Here is a 15,749-nt window from a genome sequence, read left to right on the forward strand (position 1 = left end):
TCGTTTCTTTTCTTTTCTTTACAAACAATCAGGCCTCATCTTGGGCAGGATCTCACAGGAGCGGAGCTCCAGAACCTCTAATTTTGTTTGTTGTGCTCTTTCTTTCTTACACCCCCCCCCCCAAAAAAAAATTGATTCTGGGCTCCATTGTTCAAACCCCCTGTGAGAATTTTGCTGAACTCTTAAGATTTGACAAGAGAGCCCCCTGGTAGAGTGGTAAAGATGCAGTACTGCAGTCGGAGCCTTCTGCTTACGAACTGAGTTCGATCCCAGCAGAAGCTGGTCCAGGTTGACTCAGCCCTCCATCCTTCTGAGGTCGGTAAAATGAGGACCCAGCTTGCTTGGGGGGGAAATTGTAATTACGGGGAAGGCAATGGCAAAGCACCCTGTAAAAAAAAAAATAGTCTGCCGTGAAAATGTGGTGAAAGTAACGTTACCCCTAAGTCGAAAACGACTGGTGCTTGCACCTTTACTTTTTAAGATTTGACATACTTTCTAATATTTCCCCCCACAAAAAAGGGTTGGGGAGGGGTAGGGGGAATTAGAAAAGAGGAAAGGTCCCCCATGCATGCACCAGTCCTTTCCGACTCTGGGGTGACGTTGCTTTCACTACGTTCTCACGGCAGACTTTTTACAGGGTGGTTTGCCGTTGCCTTTACACTTTCCCCCCAGGAAGCTGGGTACTCATTTGACCGACCTCGGAAGGATGGAAGGTTGAGTCAACCTCGAGCCGGCTACCCGAAAACCCAGCTTCCACCAGGGATCGAACTCAGGTGGCGAGCAGAGCTTAGGACTGCAGTACTGCGGCTTTAATACTGCGCCACGGGGCTCTTCCGGGGGGTGGTGGTGGTGGAAATAACCAAAGCATATAAAGCAGATAGATGGAAATCTTCCTCCTGCCACTGTGGCAGGTAAAATGATTATGGGCGTAAGGTAAAAGGATTATGGGCGTAAGGTTTCATTATGGCAATTAAAATCCAAGAAGCGTTTTAAGGTAGATACTGAGCTGATGTAATTTAGTCCACCTTCCTGTTGATGTAAGGGCGTGTGGCATATGCAAATGAGTTGTGCTAATCAGCTCTGGCGCCTCTTTGTCTACAAAATGACCCCTGCAAACAATTGAGGACTGGGTCTGCATAGGAATTTGTTTGGAGACATTTATTTGGCTGTGAGGAACTTGAGTGTATTTTCTTGTGGACCTTTAGGAAGGGCCTGCTTGAGCATTTCATGAATGAGTCCTTAGTGGGCTCTTTGAATGGTAATTGTGTCTCTGGGAGTCCTTTGTTGGGCTCTTTTCTGTAGGAAACCCTGGGGGATGGCACCCTAGTAGAGGAGCCCTCTGCCTTTATTTTTCTCCTCCTCCATTCAGAAATCCTATTCCCTTGAGTAGCCTTCCCCCCCCCCCCCCCAAAATCTACCAGAGCTTATGCACGAAAGTAGCAGAATCTTGCTGGATGGAAGAAAAGAGATAAGGCCCCTATTCAACGTGCCTTGAAGTTCTGTGCCTCGGCTCTGACCTGATTCATGCAAGCGGAGACAGTGGGAAGAAACTGTCCTTGAAATGCTAGTTTTCTATACTCAGGGAGTTCTTCCATCACTCTAAGGAACATTGTAGATAGATCCAGGTGGGCAGCCGTGTGGGTCTGAAGCAGTAGAACAAAGCAGGAGTCAAGGAGCAGCTTTGAGACCAACCAAGTTTATTCAGAATGTTAAGTTTTCGTGTGCTAGAAGCACACTTCATCAGACACTAGGATGGAATGGTAAGTAGTCCTGAATATAGAGGAAGTGGGCAGTGAATAGTTTGCAATATCATGGAAATATATATATATTTTTAGCAGATTAAAAGAATCAAAAGTTAGGGTCTGTCAATTGCTCCTTTGGTTGACTGGGCTAAAGCAACAAAAACAAGGCAATATATGTCAGAATAGCAGATTGATGTCTATGTCATTAGTTATCCTGTGACCTGCAATAAATAAGAGTCCGTTGTGATGTTAGCTCTGGGTTAAAAAGAGGGCATGAGTTCATTCTAGTTTGCATTAGAAAAAAGAATACATTAAAATATAGTGAAGATGGGTTAGTATGTGCAATGAGATAAACAGCCAATATCCCTGATATGAGTATGTCTAGAACTTTCTTAGTTTCCCAGATCATGGCTGTATTCTCCAACCTCCTGGTATCTCATCAAAATGTTGAAGAGGCTGAGGTGGCCACCCACAGTGTCAGGGACTCAACGCCCAGAAATGGTTTTAGTGAAGCTGGGAGGGGAGGGTAAGGACAGGAGGGGATGTGCCCCCATAAAGAATGGCTGGAGTGGGAAAGATTGGACCAAAGATTCTGGAATCTTCCTTGACCACTGAAAAAGGACATTGCAGAGCTGAAAAAAGTACAGAGGAAGGCAACCAGGATGGTCAGGGGCTGGAACCCCTTCCCTAGGAGGAAAAGCTGAAGAGTCTGAGACTTTTCAGTTTAGAGCTAGTTTGGTGCAGTGATTACGAGTGGAGGACTCTAATCTGGAGAACCGGGTTTGATCCCCCGCTCCTCCACCCACAGCCATTTGGGTGACCTTGGGTGAGTCACAGTTCTCAGTGCTCTCTCAGTCCCACCCACCTCACAGAGAGAAAGGGAAGCAGACTGTAAGCCACTCTGAGTGAACAGCAAGGTCTAAAAATGGAATAAATCAAATCAATCATTTCTTCTTCTGAGGTGAACATCCACCTTCAGTGGCACGAAGCCTCTGAATCCCAAAGCCAGAAGGCAATATCTAAGGCCTCTTTGCCCTGTTGTTGGCCCTCCAGAGGAACTAGCCGGCCCCTGTGTGAGACAGTATGCTGGACTGGATGGAGCACTGGTCTGACCCAACAGGGCTCTTCTTATGTTCTTATGAAGGCCTCAGCCTCTATGCCATGTTGTGAGGATTGTGAGGAACTCCAAAGGGATCTGTTGAGGCTGGGTGAGTGGGCGTCAACGTGGCAGATGCAGTTCAGTGTGGCCAAGTGCAAAGTAATGCACATTGGGGCCAAGAATCCCAGCTACAAATACAAGTTGATGGGGTGTGAACTGACAGTGACTGACCAAGAGAGAGATCTTGGGGTCGTGGAAGATAACTCACTGAAAATGTCAAGACAGTGTGCGTTTGCAATAAAAAAGGCCAATACCATGCTGGGAATTATTAGGAAGGGACTTGAAAACAAATCAGCCAGTATAAAAATGCCCCTGTATAAATCGATGGTGCGGTCTCATTTGGAGTACTGTGTTCAGTTCTGGTCGCCGCACCTCAAAAAGGATATTATAGCATTGGAGAAAGTCCAGAAAAGGGCAACTAGAATGATTAAAGGGCTGGAACACTTTCCCTATGAAGAAAGGTTGAAACGCTTAGGGCTCATTAGCTTGGAGAAACGTCGACTGCAGGGTGACATGATAGAGGTTTACAAGATAATGCATGGGATGGAGAAAGTAGAGAAAGAAGTACTTTTCTCCCTTTCTCACAATACAAGAACTCGTGGGCATTCAATGAAATTGCTGAGCAGACAGGTTAAAACGGATAAAAGGAAGTACTTCTTCACCCAAAGGGTGATTAACATGTGGAATTCACTGCCACAGGAGGTGGTGGCGGCCACAAGCATATCCACCTTCAAGAGGGGTTTAGATAAAAATATGGAGCAGAGGTCCATCAGTGGCTATTAGCCTCAGTGTGTGTGTGTGTGTGTGTGTGTGTGTGTATATATATATATATATATACTTTTTTTTTTTTTGGGACCGCTGTGTGACACAGAATGTTGGACTCTGGATGGGCCATTGGCCTGATCTAACATGGCTTCTCTTATGTTCTTATGGTCCTCCAGAGGAACTGGTTTGTCCCCTGTATGAGACAGGATGTTGGACTAGGGCTCTGTTTATGTTCTTAGGTTTTGTCCCTTCAGAGGAACAGACTGGCTGCTGTGTGCTATGGGATGCTGGCTGAATGGACCACTGGTCTGATCCAGCATCGTTTCTTCTTATCCCCAGAAACTTGTGTTGCGCTCTGAAGCAAACTTCTGTCCTTGACCCACTCCAGTCCGGCTTCCGCCGGGTCATGGGACGGAGACTGTGTTGGTCGCCCTGGTGGATGACCTCCAACGGCAATCTGGATCGGGACGGCTCGGCGGTGTTGATGTTGTTGGACCTGTCGGCTGCGTTCGACACGGTCGACCATCGGTTACTGACTCGCCGACTCGGGATTCAGGGGCTGGCCTTACAGTGGCTTTCCTCTTTCCTCGAAGGTTGGGGACAAAGGGTCGCGATTGGGGGTGAACTATCCCAGAGGCGAACGCTCGATTGCGGAGTGCCTCAGGGGGCGGTTCTCTCCCCGATGTTATTCAACATCTATATGCGACCCCTTGCCCAGATTGCTCGAAGGTATGGGCTGGTTGTCACCAGTATGCTGATGACACCCAGCTCTATCTACTTATGGACGGCCGACCAGCCTCCGCCCCAGAAAATCTAGACCGGGCATTACAGGAAGTGGCTGGGTGGCTCAGACTGAGCGGGCTGAGGTTAAATCCAGCGAAGACAGAGGTCCTTTGCTTGGGTCGTCGGGGCCTGGGGAGGGAAATCCCCCTACCAGCTTTTGAGTGTGCGCCGCTGATAGCGGCGGACCAGGTCAAAAGCCTGGGGGTACTATTGGAGTCCTCCTTAACAATGGAGGCTCAGATAGCGGCCACTGCCAAGTCCGCATTTTTTCATCTTAGGCGGGCAAGGCAGCCGGCCCCCTTCCTGGAACGTGACGATCTAGCAACAGTGATCCATGCCACGGTCACCTCGAGGTTGGACTACTGCAATGCTCTCTACATGGGGCTGCCTTTGTGCCGAACCCGAAAGCTGCAGCTAGTGCAGAATGCCGCGGCCCGGCTGCTGTTAGGGCTCGCAAGAAGGGAGCACATCCGGCCGGGGCTCAGGGACCTGCACTGGCTGCCGATAGCTTACCGAGTCCGGTACAAAGTGCTGGTTATTACCTTTAAAGCCCTATATGGCCTAGGACCTGCCTACCTGAAGGACCGTCTCTCCCTGCATGTTCCCCAGAGAGTACTGAGATCAGGAACACAAAATCTCCTAGTAATCCCCGGGCCAAAGGAAGCCCGCTTAAAATCGACGAGGGACCGGGCCTTTTCTATTATGGCCCCGTCCTGGTGGAACCAGCTGCCGGAAGAGGTGAGGGCCCTGCGGGACTTAGCCCAGTTCCGCAGGGCCTGTAAGACAACCCTCTTCCGGCTGGCCTATGACTAGCTGGTACAAGAAACTGAGTGTAGCTATACTGGATGTCTGCTGCCCCCGATGTTTTAAATGTTTTAAATGCCAAATGTTGTTTTAATGTTTTTAATTGGTTTAATACTTAAATCTAAATGTTTTATCTTTAACTTCTATTTATGTTATATTCTTGTGTTGTAAGCCGCCCTGAGCCACTTGTTGGGAAGGGCGGGATAGAAGTCATAAAAGAAAGAAAGAAAGAAAGAAAGAAAGAAAGAAAGAAAGAAAGAAAGAAAGAAAGAAAGAAAGAAAGAAAGAAAGAAAGAAAGAAAAAGAGAAAGAAAAAGAGAAAGAAAGAAAGAAAGAAAGACGTAGTCACTCTGGTGGCTGGGGCAAAAAAGGGCTTCTCACCATTTGTCTTTTCATCCTCACAGGCAGCAATGGAAAGAAACTCTTGATGCTTTCTTCACTATCACCGTGTGGTGGAGGGAAAAGATCCATCATGAGGCCTGTTCAGGTAAGGAGTGGGGGCGATCACTGGGGAAATGGGAAAAATTTCTGCTCTGTCACAGGGCTCACTGAATCAGTCTCTTTGCCCTCCATTTTGCTCAAAGCTGGTCTTGGATTATGTGTGCAGAGAGGCACCAACAGGGACAAGAAAACAACGCTGGTTACCAACCTCTTCAGGCGAGGCCTAGAGTTCTCCTGGAAATCATCACTGATCTCCAGAATACGGAGATGAGGGAAGGAATTTTGGCATCACAGGCCTGCTGAGCTTGGTCCCCAAATTCTGCCCTCTCCAAACACTTTAACAGTTTCAAAGCACTATCATTCTTAGGACCTTCTCTCTCATCAACACAATCTGACTCCGGTCCTTCAACACCCTTCCAAAACTGGCGGTCCTGAGTGGGCAAGCTCTTCGTATTTTCCACAGTGAAGACAGAGGCAAAAAATGCAATCAGCTTCTCAGTCATTTCCCTATTGTCCTTCAGCAATCCTTTTACCCCCTTGGTCATCCAAGAGCCCCACTGCCTCTTTAGCTGGTTTCTTGTTTCTAATGTACTTGAAGAAATTTGTTATTGTCGGTCTTAATTTTTGTTTGTTTGTTTGCAATACGCCCCTCATCGTGCCCTTTTTGCCTTGCCCACCCAGCTTGCACTTCAAGCAAGAGAGAGTTAAAAGGGCTCTTCTCTCTGCCAAAAATCAGTGTGCTTTTGTATGCTCAAATCCTTCTGTTTGGAGGCTCCTTCCAACTAAAAGTTGAGCAGAGGGGTCAAAAGAGGAAGAAGCCGGAGTGGGCGTCTGGCTGGTAGCCTCCTCACAATACAAGAGCTCATGGCATTCAATGAAATTGCTGAGCAGTCAGGTTAAAACAGATAGAAGGGGATTGGATAAAAATATGGAGCAGGTCCATCAGCGGCTTTTAGCCACAGTGTGTGTGTGTGTGTGTGTATTTGGCCACTGTGTGACACAGAGTGTTGGACTGCATGGGCCATTGGCCTGGTCCAACATGGCTTCTCTTATGTTCTCCTGTGAGTGCCAGCCACCCCTCTGACCTCACGCTGCCCCAAGGGGAGCTGGGAAGGGGAAATCTCAGGGTCCTGATTTCCTTCTGGATGCTGCTGTTCAGGAATCGTTTGAATATCCATGTCTGAATTTATCTCATGAACCAATTTTCAACTGATGAAAGTAATTACTTTCTTCCTCCTCCAGGATCCCCAGTGTCCTTTGAAGAGGTGGCCGTGCATTTCTCCCCGGGGGAGTGGGCCCTCCTACGCCCAGCCCAGAGAGCTCTCTACAAGGAAGTCATGCTGGAGAATTATGGGAACGTGGCCTCTCTGGGTGAGGGTCTTTTTCTCCTTGAGTCTCTTGAGCGTGGCTAAAAGACTCTTCTTTGTTCATAGTTAGAAAATGGCTTTTTATTTTTTTTAAGATTTAAATTTTATCACTAGCCCAGTTGAGGAAGGATGTGGCCAGGCCCTTTGGCTAAGTTATGCCATCCCATCTACACATCTGGCAAGAGTTCGGAGTTCTCCATGCACAGCCGTGAGGCTCTGTTTAGTAGTCCTTGGAGCACATGAGAGGCCTTCAGAAGGGTTGCCGAGAGATACTGGGTTGGAGAAAGTGGGCAGGTCGAAGAAGGGGCCTATTCTCACCTGTGCTGTGATGTGATTGGGGGAGACATGGCTGCCTTTTCTGCTGGTTTCATAAGCTCTCAGCTGTCAAGCATGGTGCTTGGGACATCTAGACTGCTTGTTCTGAGAGACTTCCAACATCCACATTGAGGATTCTTTACCAGGGCTCACCCTGGTTTTTTCATTTCTTTGATTGCTGTGGGCCTTTCATGGATTATTATGCACCCAACATCTGGAAATAGGGTTGCCAAGTCCTCTTCATCCCCCAGCAGGGGACAGTCATGTGCGCACTGTGCGCCACGCAATGAGATGACATCGCCTGGAAGTGACGTCAATAAAATGGTGGTGCCCCATGTGGGACTGCTCTAGGCGTTTCCAGGAAAACTCTATGGTTTTCCCGGACGCTCTAGCCATTTGGGAGGTTACAACTCTATGGCACCTATTGCACCATAGAGTTTTACCTCCCAAATGGCTAGAGTTTTCCTGGAAACGCTTAGAGCGTCCCCGCACGCATGCCGCCATTTTGATGATGTCACTTCCGGGTGATGTCATCGTGCCAGCGATGCGGAGGGAGGTTCCTCCAATATGAGCTGGCGGGTTGAGAACCTCCTGGGCGGGAGATTCCCCACCTGGATTGGAGGGTTGGCAGCCCTATCTGGAAAAGGTTAGCCATTGAAGTTTATCTTCAGGAAAGATCAGGCTTCGAGGCTGGAGGTTGGGCCCACACCATGATCTGTCCACTATCTACACAAGATGAGGGGATGCCGCTCCAGTGCTTACAAGGAAGGGGGTAACATGGTCTATCATGGAGACTCATGATTTCTACCGCATTCTCTAATGCTCTGGAGTATTTTAGGGTTCCAAAAGAATGCTTTGGTGGGAGCTTGGCACATAAAAATCTTAGAAATTGTTGAAAAGTTTACCCTACACAAACCTCTCCTAATTGTGGGGCGGAACCTGGCCCGGTTGTTTTTCATGGAACAGGGAGACCTGAGAAGAGCTAACAGATGTAATCCAGGTGACGTTTATAGGGATAGAAGAGTGATTAACTCATAAAATTCACAGTGTCGTCAAGTGGTGGTAGGTAAAAGAGGAAACAGATTCAAGTGGGGATTGGATAAACCTGCGGGGGGGCAAGAGTCAGAGACCTTCTGGAGTTCCTGATGACACCTGGCTTTTGTCCAATGGGTGTTAGTGAGTGCTGGACTAGATGGGCCATTGGCCTGCTCCAGCATGTCTTCTATTATGCTCTTAGCATTTGGGTGATTTGGAAAGGGCCAGAAGACTTGCAGCCCGACTGCTTAAGATATTTCCATGTCCGCTGACTCCTAAATCTGATCCTCTCTTGTTCTCCAGAAGAAGATATCAGTTGTGATGATTTTGTTTAAAAAAATGTTGCTGATAGACTGACGGATTCTTTTCATCAAGAGCAGAAAGCTCAGTGGGAGATCATTTCCTCTACTTGTCCAATACTCCACCATGCGTATTCTCATTCGTTGACCCCTCTATAAGGAAGTTAGGGACAAGACAATTCTCCCTATTTTAGAACAGTCTAAGGTGCTAACGGATAAGATATCTCTGGGGAAATTGTTGATTGGTGACATACCAACAATCACCAGAGTGACAGCTAGGTTTTGCACCCAAATTTTAAATAATAGGAGCTTTTTCTTTTTCTTTTGAGCCCGCCTCAGCGGGGAGGGCAGGGTATAAATCGAATTAAACATAAACACAAACATTAAACGTAGACTTTGTCTACAAATTACAAATTATTACAAACGACCACTATTACATACTAAAATCTACATTTTAACGCTGCTGTAGTATATATAGACATGTATTTTAGTAGTATACCTCTGATAGATTTGTATAATTTACTTTTAAAAAAAAATTCTGATAGATTTGTGCTTTTCATCTGGTCTGTGACTGTTATAATAAAACACAGCCTCCAACCGTACTCCACCACACTCCTCTAACTTGTCTGTTGTGCCTATGGGAGTATAGTCAAGTTGGCTTGGAGGAGCCAAACTGATGCTCACAGACAGGGGTGGAATTTTAGCAGGAGCTATGTTCCCCTGATGTAGCCAATCCTCCAAAAGCTTACAGGGCTCTTAGTACAGGGCCTACTGTAAGCTCCAGGAGGATTGGCTACATCAGGGAGGTGTGGCCTAATATGCAAAGGAGCTCCTGGTAGAATTCCACCCCTGCTCACAGAGTAGAATTGTAATTTTGTGTTCTTTTTTATGATGGAAAGGACCAGCGAGTGCCAAACCTGACCTCATGTCCTGGCTGGAAGGAAAAGAAGAGCATTTCTTATTGTTCTCGGCTGAAGAGGAGGAATTGGCAGGTCAGTTTCCTAGGGTTTCAGTGACCTTCCTTATCCTAAGAAGTGGTTCACCTCCAAAGAGCTGGGATGAGTGCCAAAAAGATGCCTGAACTACTAATCCTGTAGTACAATATGAGCTTTCAGAGGATCAACAAAGGCCTTTGAAAGTATGTCTAGACACCAAGCTTTTGAATTCATGTATTTTCTTCCACAGTTAATGTAATTCATTCTCTAATGTTCCTGCTCATTTTTCACCGTGTCCTGACAAGTATCTCTTTTTTCCAGCCAGGGATATGCAGAGAATTCAGGGAGAGGCAAAATTTTTTAAAAGCCTGGAGTGTGGGAAGAAGCTCAGTTGGAGTGACAATGTTACTTCTCATCAAAGAACTCATAGAGGGGAGAAACCACATAACTGCCTGGATCACGGCAGCAACTTTCATCAGAGGGGAAGACTGACTTCACATCAAAGAAGCCACAAAGGGAAGAAACCATATAACTACCTCAAATGCAGGGAAAGCTTCAAACAAAATGGAAGCTTTATGTATTATAAGAGAATCCACACAGGACAGAAGCCAAATACATGCCTGGAGTCCTTTAGTAGCAAAGGAGGCCTTCCTTACCATGAAAGAATCCATGTAGGGGAGAAGCCTTATAAAAGTCTAGAGTATGGGGAAAGCTTTCTACGGAAGGGCACTTTAAATTTCCATCGAAATAGTCACACAGGAGAGAAGCCATATAAATGCCTAGAGTGCGGGAAAGCCCTTTGTCGCAAGAATAGTCTCACTTACCATGAAAGAATTCATACAGGAGAGAAACCATATAGATGCCTGGAGTGTGGGGAAAGCTTTCTATGGAAGAATACTTTAATTTCCCACCAAAGCATTCACACGGGAGAAAAGCCGTATAAATGCCTTGAGTGTGGGAAAGCTTTTAGTCGTAAGTTAAGCCTCACATACCATGACAGAAGTCACAAAGGGGAGAAACCATATAAATGTCTGGAGTGTGGAAATAGCTTTGTAAGAAAGGATACACTATCTTCCCATCAAAGAAGTCATACTGGAGAGAAACCATATAAATGCCTGGAGTGTGGGAAAAGTTTTCTACGGAAGTATACTTTAATTTCCCACCAAAGAATTCACAAGAGAGAAAAGCCATATCAATGCCTTGAGTGTGGGAAAGCTTTTCGTCATAAGTTAAGCCTCACTTACCATGTCAGAATTCACAAAGGGGAGAAACCATATAAATGTCTGGAGTGTGGAAATAGCTTTGTAAGAAAGGATACACTAACTTCCCATCAAAGAAGACATACTGGAGAGAAACCATATAAATGCCTAGAGTGTGGGAAAAGCTTTCTACGGAAGAATACTTTAATTTCCCACCAAAGAATTCACAAGGGAGAAAAGCCATATCAATGCCTTGAGTGTGGGAAAGCTTTTAGTTGTAAGTTAAGCCTCACTTACCATGACAGAATTCACAAAGGAGAGAAACCATATAAATGTCTGGAGTGTGGGAATAGTTTTGTAAGAAAGGATACACTAACTTCCCATCAAAGAAGTCATACAGGAGAGAAACCATATAAATGCCTGGAGTGTGGGGAAAGCTTTTTATGGAAGAATACTTTAATTTCCCACCAAAGAATTCACAAGGAAGAAAAGCCATATCAATGCCTTGAGTGTGGGAAAGCTTTTCGTCGTAAGTTAAGCCTCACTTACCATGTCAGAATTCACAAAGGGGAGAAACCATATAAATGTCTGGAATGTGGGAATAGCTTTGTAAGAAAGGACACACTAACTTCCCATCAAAGAATTCATACAGGAGAGAAACCATATAAATGCCTGGAGTGTGGGGAAAGCTTTCTATGGAAGAATACTTTAATTTCCCACCAAAGAATTCACAAGGGAGAAAAGCCATATCAATGCCTTGAGTGTGGAAAAGCTTTTCGTTGTAAGTTAAGCCTCACTTACCATGACAGAATTCACAAAGGGGAGAAACCATATAAATGTCTGGAGTGTGGGAAAGCCTTTTGTCGCAAGATAAGTCTCACTTACCATGAAAGAAGTCATACAGGGGAGAAACCATATAACTGTTTGGAGTGTGGGAAAAGCTTTCCATGGAAGAATATTTTAGTTTCCCACCAAAGAATTCACACGGGAGAAAAGCCATATCAATGCCTTGAGTGTGGGAAAGCTTTTAGTCGTAAGTTAAGCCTCACTTACCATGACAGAATTCACAAAGGGGAGAAACCGTATAAATGTCTGGAGTGTGGGAAAAGCTTTCATCAAAATGGTAAGTTAATTTCCCATCAAAGAAGTCACAGAGGAGAAAAGCCATATAAATGTTTGGAGTGTGAAAAGTGCTTTAGTAGTAAAGGGGGCCTTACTCGCCATGAGAGAATTCATACAGGGGAGAAACTATATAATTGTCTGGAATGTGGGAAAAGCTTTCAGCAGAAAAATACATTCACTTCCCATCAAAGAATTCACACAGGAGAGAAACCATATAAATGTTTGGAGTGTGGAAAGTGTTTCCGTTACAAAGGAAACCTTACTTCCCATGAGAGAATTCACACAGGGGAGAAACCGTATAAATGTCTAGAGTGCGGGGAAAGGTTTCTATGGCAAAATACTTTAAATCGCCATCGAAAAAATTCACACATGAGAGAAGCCACATAAATGAATGAGTGTGGGAATGCTTTAAGTAGCAAGACAAGCCACATGTACCATGACAGATTTCACACGGGGAAAAATATATAAATAGTGTAGAAGCAGCTTTCGACAGAACAGTATGTTAGCTTTCCATTAAAAAAAATCATACAATGGGGAACCCATATAGATGCCTGCAATGTGGGAAGTGTTTTAGTAGCAATGGAAGCCTTACATACTGTGATAAATTCATACAGTGGAGAAACCATATAAATGCTGCAGTGTGGGAAAATCTTTTGAGGGAAAAATATGTTAACATTTCATCAAAGAATTCACATGGGGAGAACTCGAATATATGCTTGGAGTGTGGAAAAGGCTTTAGTCATAGAAGCCTTACCGTAAACAAATTCACACTAGGGAGAGACCATATACATGCCAGGAAGATGGGGAAAGTTTTACATGGAAGGATAGTCTAACTTTCCATCAAACAATTCACACAGGAGAAACCATATGAATGATTGGGGTGTGAATAAGGCTTTCAATAGAAGAATGTTAACATTCTGTCAACTCACACAGGGGAGAAACCATATAAACGCACAGAGTGTGGGAAATGCTTTAGTTCTAAGAGACTTAGATGCCATGAAAGAATGCACATTGAGGAGAAAGTGGCATGGGGATAGACATTCCATCAAAGAAAAGTAGACCGGGAAATTAGAAAGCAGCCTGATTTCTGGCATGATAGCACTGTCTTAGACAATTCTGTTTCAGTCGAAAAGAAAGGTTTCTGTCTAGATAGCTGTAGAAGTGAGCTGTGACTAAGGAAAGCTCATATCCTGCCGCAAATTTAGTCTTCCAGGTGCTCCAGCTCTTTTTAACTGATGTAGACAGACTTAAGATGGCTACCCACTGCATTCTCTCTCATCCCTAAATCTAATAAAATAAAATACGTAAGAATTGTGGGGGGTCTTCCTCTTGTTTTGTGGGACATTCCCCCAGTTGGGAGCTGCATACGTGAATTGTTCTGTGTGTGTTGCTCTCTGTCTCACCCATTATCTTTCCACAGATGAGCAAAGCAGTTGTAATAGATCATATTGAGAGAAGCAGTCCTGTAGCTCTGTAGACCTTGAGCCCTGAAAGGCTTTGTCAGTAATACCCTGCGCCTTGATGTAAACTGGAAAACGGAACAGTCGCCAATGGAGCAACTCAGATACGTTTCGTTCTGTGCCTCTCCCCAAATTCTAATCAAGCTGCAACATTCCGTACCAGCTGGAGATTCTGTCTTCAAGGGTGGACCCATGTAGAGTATATTACAGTAGACGGGCTGCCTGGTTAACTGTGGCTTTGACTTTCATTGTGTGTATTGATTCTATTCTGAGCATTACTGCCTCTAAAATTCCCTGTATTCTGAGAATAATCAAGTATTATGCTTCAATAAACTATATACTTAGTTAAATTACTGAATCTGCTTCTTACTGCTTCAGCATGGCCCATTGGGGCTAAAACAGACAATCAGTGGGATCAACTAGGACTACTCCTGATGGAACCTGGGTTTTGTCCACTGTATGACAGAGTATCAGACTGAATGAGGCATTGACCTGATCCAACATGGCTTCTCTTTCATTCTTATTTTCTCCCCTCATCTTTCAGAGGTATCTGAGAATTCCAGAGTGAAGCTTTCTCTGGTTAGCATTCAAAAGGAACTCGGTAAAAATACATAGAGGTGAAGATTGCACGTGTGGGATGTCACAAGTCAGCTCATCCATGAAACGTAGCTGGTTTCCTTTGGCAAGACTTAGAGCGGGGGGAGGGGGTCGGACTCATTTCTTATGAGTGCCAAATCTGACATGGGGCTTGGTCGTGGTTGTCATAAAATGTAGTGCCAGGTGGCAGAGATATAAACTTCATAAAGGACACAGAAAAACACAACGATTTAAAAAAAACAAAAACAAAAACCCAACACCTCTGAGACACCTCCTGGCCGTCTGGAAAGCCGGGAATCGCCTGGAGAGCACCCAGGGAGTTGCAGACAGGACGCGAGAGCGTTTCAGACGCTCCCTGGCGGCCTACGGCCTGCCTCTTTTCTGAGTGCTGTCCGGAAGCTCAGGGGCGTTCAATTTCCAGCCGGCTCGCTTTGGGATGGCTTGAAGCCGACCCAAACTGGCCGTCTGGTTTGAGCCAGGCAAACACAAAGATTTTTTTAAAAAAAAAAAATGATTAAAACATTAGGACTTATTAAGTCTTAAAGGTGCTTTCTTTGTATCTCTCCCATGGGATCCAGGGAGCTGGGGAAAGGAAGCTTTCCTTCCTTCCCCAAAGGACCTGGTGGGGAAGGAGCTTCAGCCAATAGAAGAAAGAGAAGCTTGGCTCAGTAGCTCTGCTGTGCGATTGACAGAGCCTGGCAAAGCAAGCTATTCCTCCCCCCCCCTTCCTCCCCAAGGGAGGAGCCTCAGCCAATGGAGAAAATAGAGGTTTTGCTCTGTAGTTCTGGTGCGATTGAGCAAGCCTGGCAAAGCAAGCTGGGATGCAGGAGGAAGCAAGAGAAAGGGAGAAGGAAGCAGATGACAGTCCATTGATCAGGGGTCTGATAGGAGCCCTCTGAGGGACTGATTCGGCGTTCGGGCTGCATGTTTGACATCTCTTGCAGGGGTCATTTCATAGAAAAAGCTTTCCAGGAACTCATTGGCATAACGTATTTGCATATGCCACACCCCCTGACATCACCAGAAGTGTGTCAGAAGGCAACGCCCACTAATCAGGCTCCACCCCGAAATCTCCCAACTATTTTCCAACTCAGAGCTGCAATCTGGAGGAAAAATTACTTCAAAAGCACAAAGAAAACAGCCAAGATGTGAAATGATTTCAATTTCACAAACAAGTTACTTTGGGGGGGGGGGGGAGAAAGATGGGGGACAGATGACAGGGAGAGATAGAGAAAGGAAGGAGAGGTGAGGGGGGTGAGAGAGAAAGGAGGAGAGAGAGGCTTCTCAGTCTGCACTCCATACACAGGGAAATGATCTGGCTGCTAAGTTTGCAACAGCGCTTGAAACCTACGCTTTCCCGGACAGTTTTTAAGTAGCGACTGGGACTTGCCATCCTAGGATGGAAAACCACCGCCTTCCCAAGATTGCTCTGTATGGCGAACTTTCCACCGGCCACCGAAATAGAGGGGCACCAAAGAAGAAGTACAAGGACTCCTTGAAGAAATCCCTTGGCACCTGTCACATCAACCATCACCAGTGGTCTGACCTAGCCTCAGATCGCAAAGCATGGAGGCACACCATCCACCAGGCTGTCTCTTCCTTTGAGAACACACGCATAGCTGGTCTTGAGGACAAAAGGAGATTGAGGAAGAATCGCACTGCTACAGCACCAACCCCAAATCAGACTTTTCCCTGCAGCCACTGTGGCCGGATCTGCCTGTTCTGC

The 15,749-nt window shown here is 45.7% G+C and overlaps 2 protein-coding genes across 8 annotated transcripts in view; one reads left to right on the forward strand and one right to left on the reverse strand.

Moving 5' to 3' along the window:
• The window catches only part of LOC132570939 (zinc finger protein 585B-like), a 73,710-nt gene extending 59,934 nt beyond the window's left edge, over nt 1–13,776 (forward strand). Inside the window, exons 9-12 of the mRNA XM_060237574.1 lie at nt 5,658–5,740; nt 6,937–7,065; nt 9,610–9,702; nt 9,967–13,776. Of these exons, the coding sequence (XP_060093557.1) occupies nt 5,658–5,740; nt 6,937–7,065; nt 9,610–9,702; nt 9,967–12,353 (2,692 nt within the window). The 3' untranslated portion in view covers nt 12,354–13,776. The remainder of the gene's footprint in view (nt 1–5,657; nt 5,741–6,936; nt 7,066–9,609; nt 9,703–9,966) is intronic.
• Nucleotides 1–15,749, reverse strand: part of LOC132571063 (zinc finger protein 883-like) — a 661,721-nt gene that overhangs the window by 232,989 nt on the left and 412,983 nt on the right. The gene's annotated exons all lie outside the window — the stretch shown is intronic.

This window comes from Heteronotia binoei, chromosome 5 (genome assembly GCF_032191835.1).
Source record: "Heteronotia binoei isolate CCM8104 ecotype False Entrance Well chromosome 5, APGP_CSIRO_Hbin_v1, whole genome shotgun sequence".
Taxonomy (NCBI): Eukaryota; Metazoa; Chordata; class Lepidosauria; order Squamata; family Gekkonidae; genus Heteronotia; species Heteronotia binoei.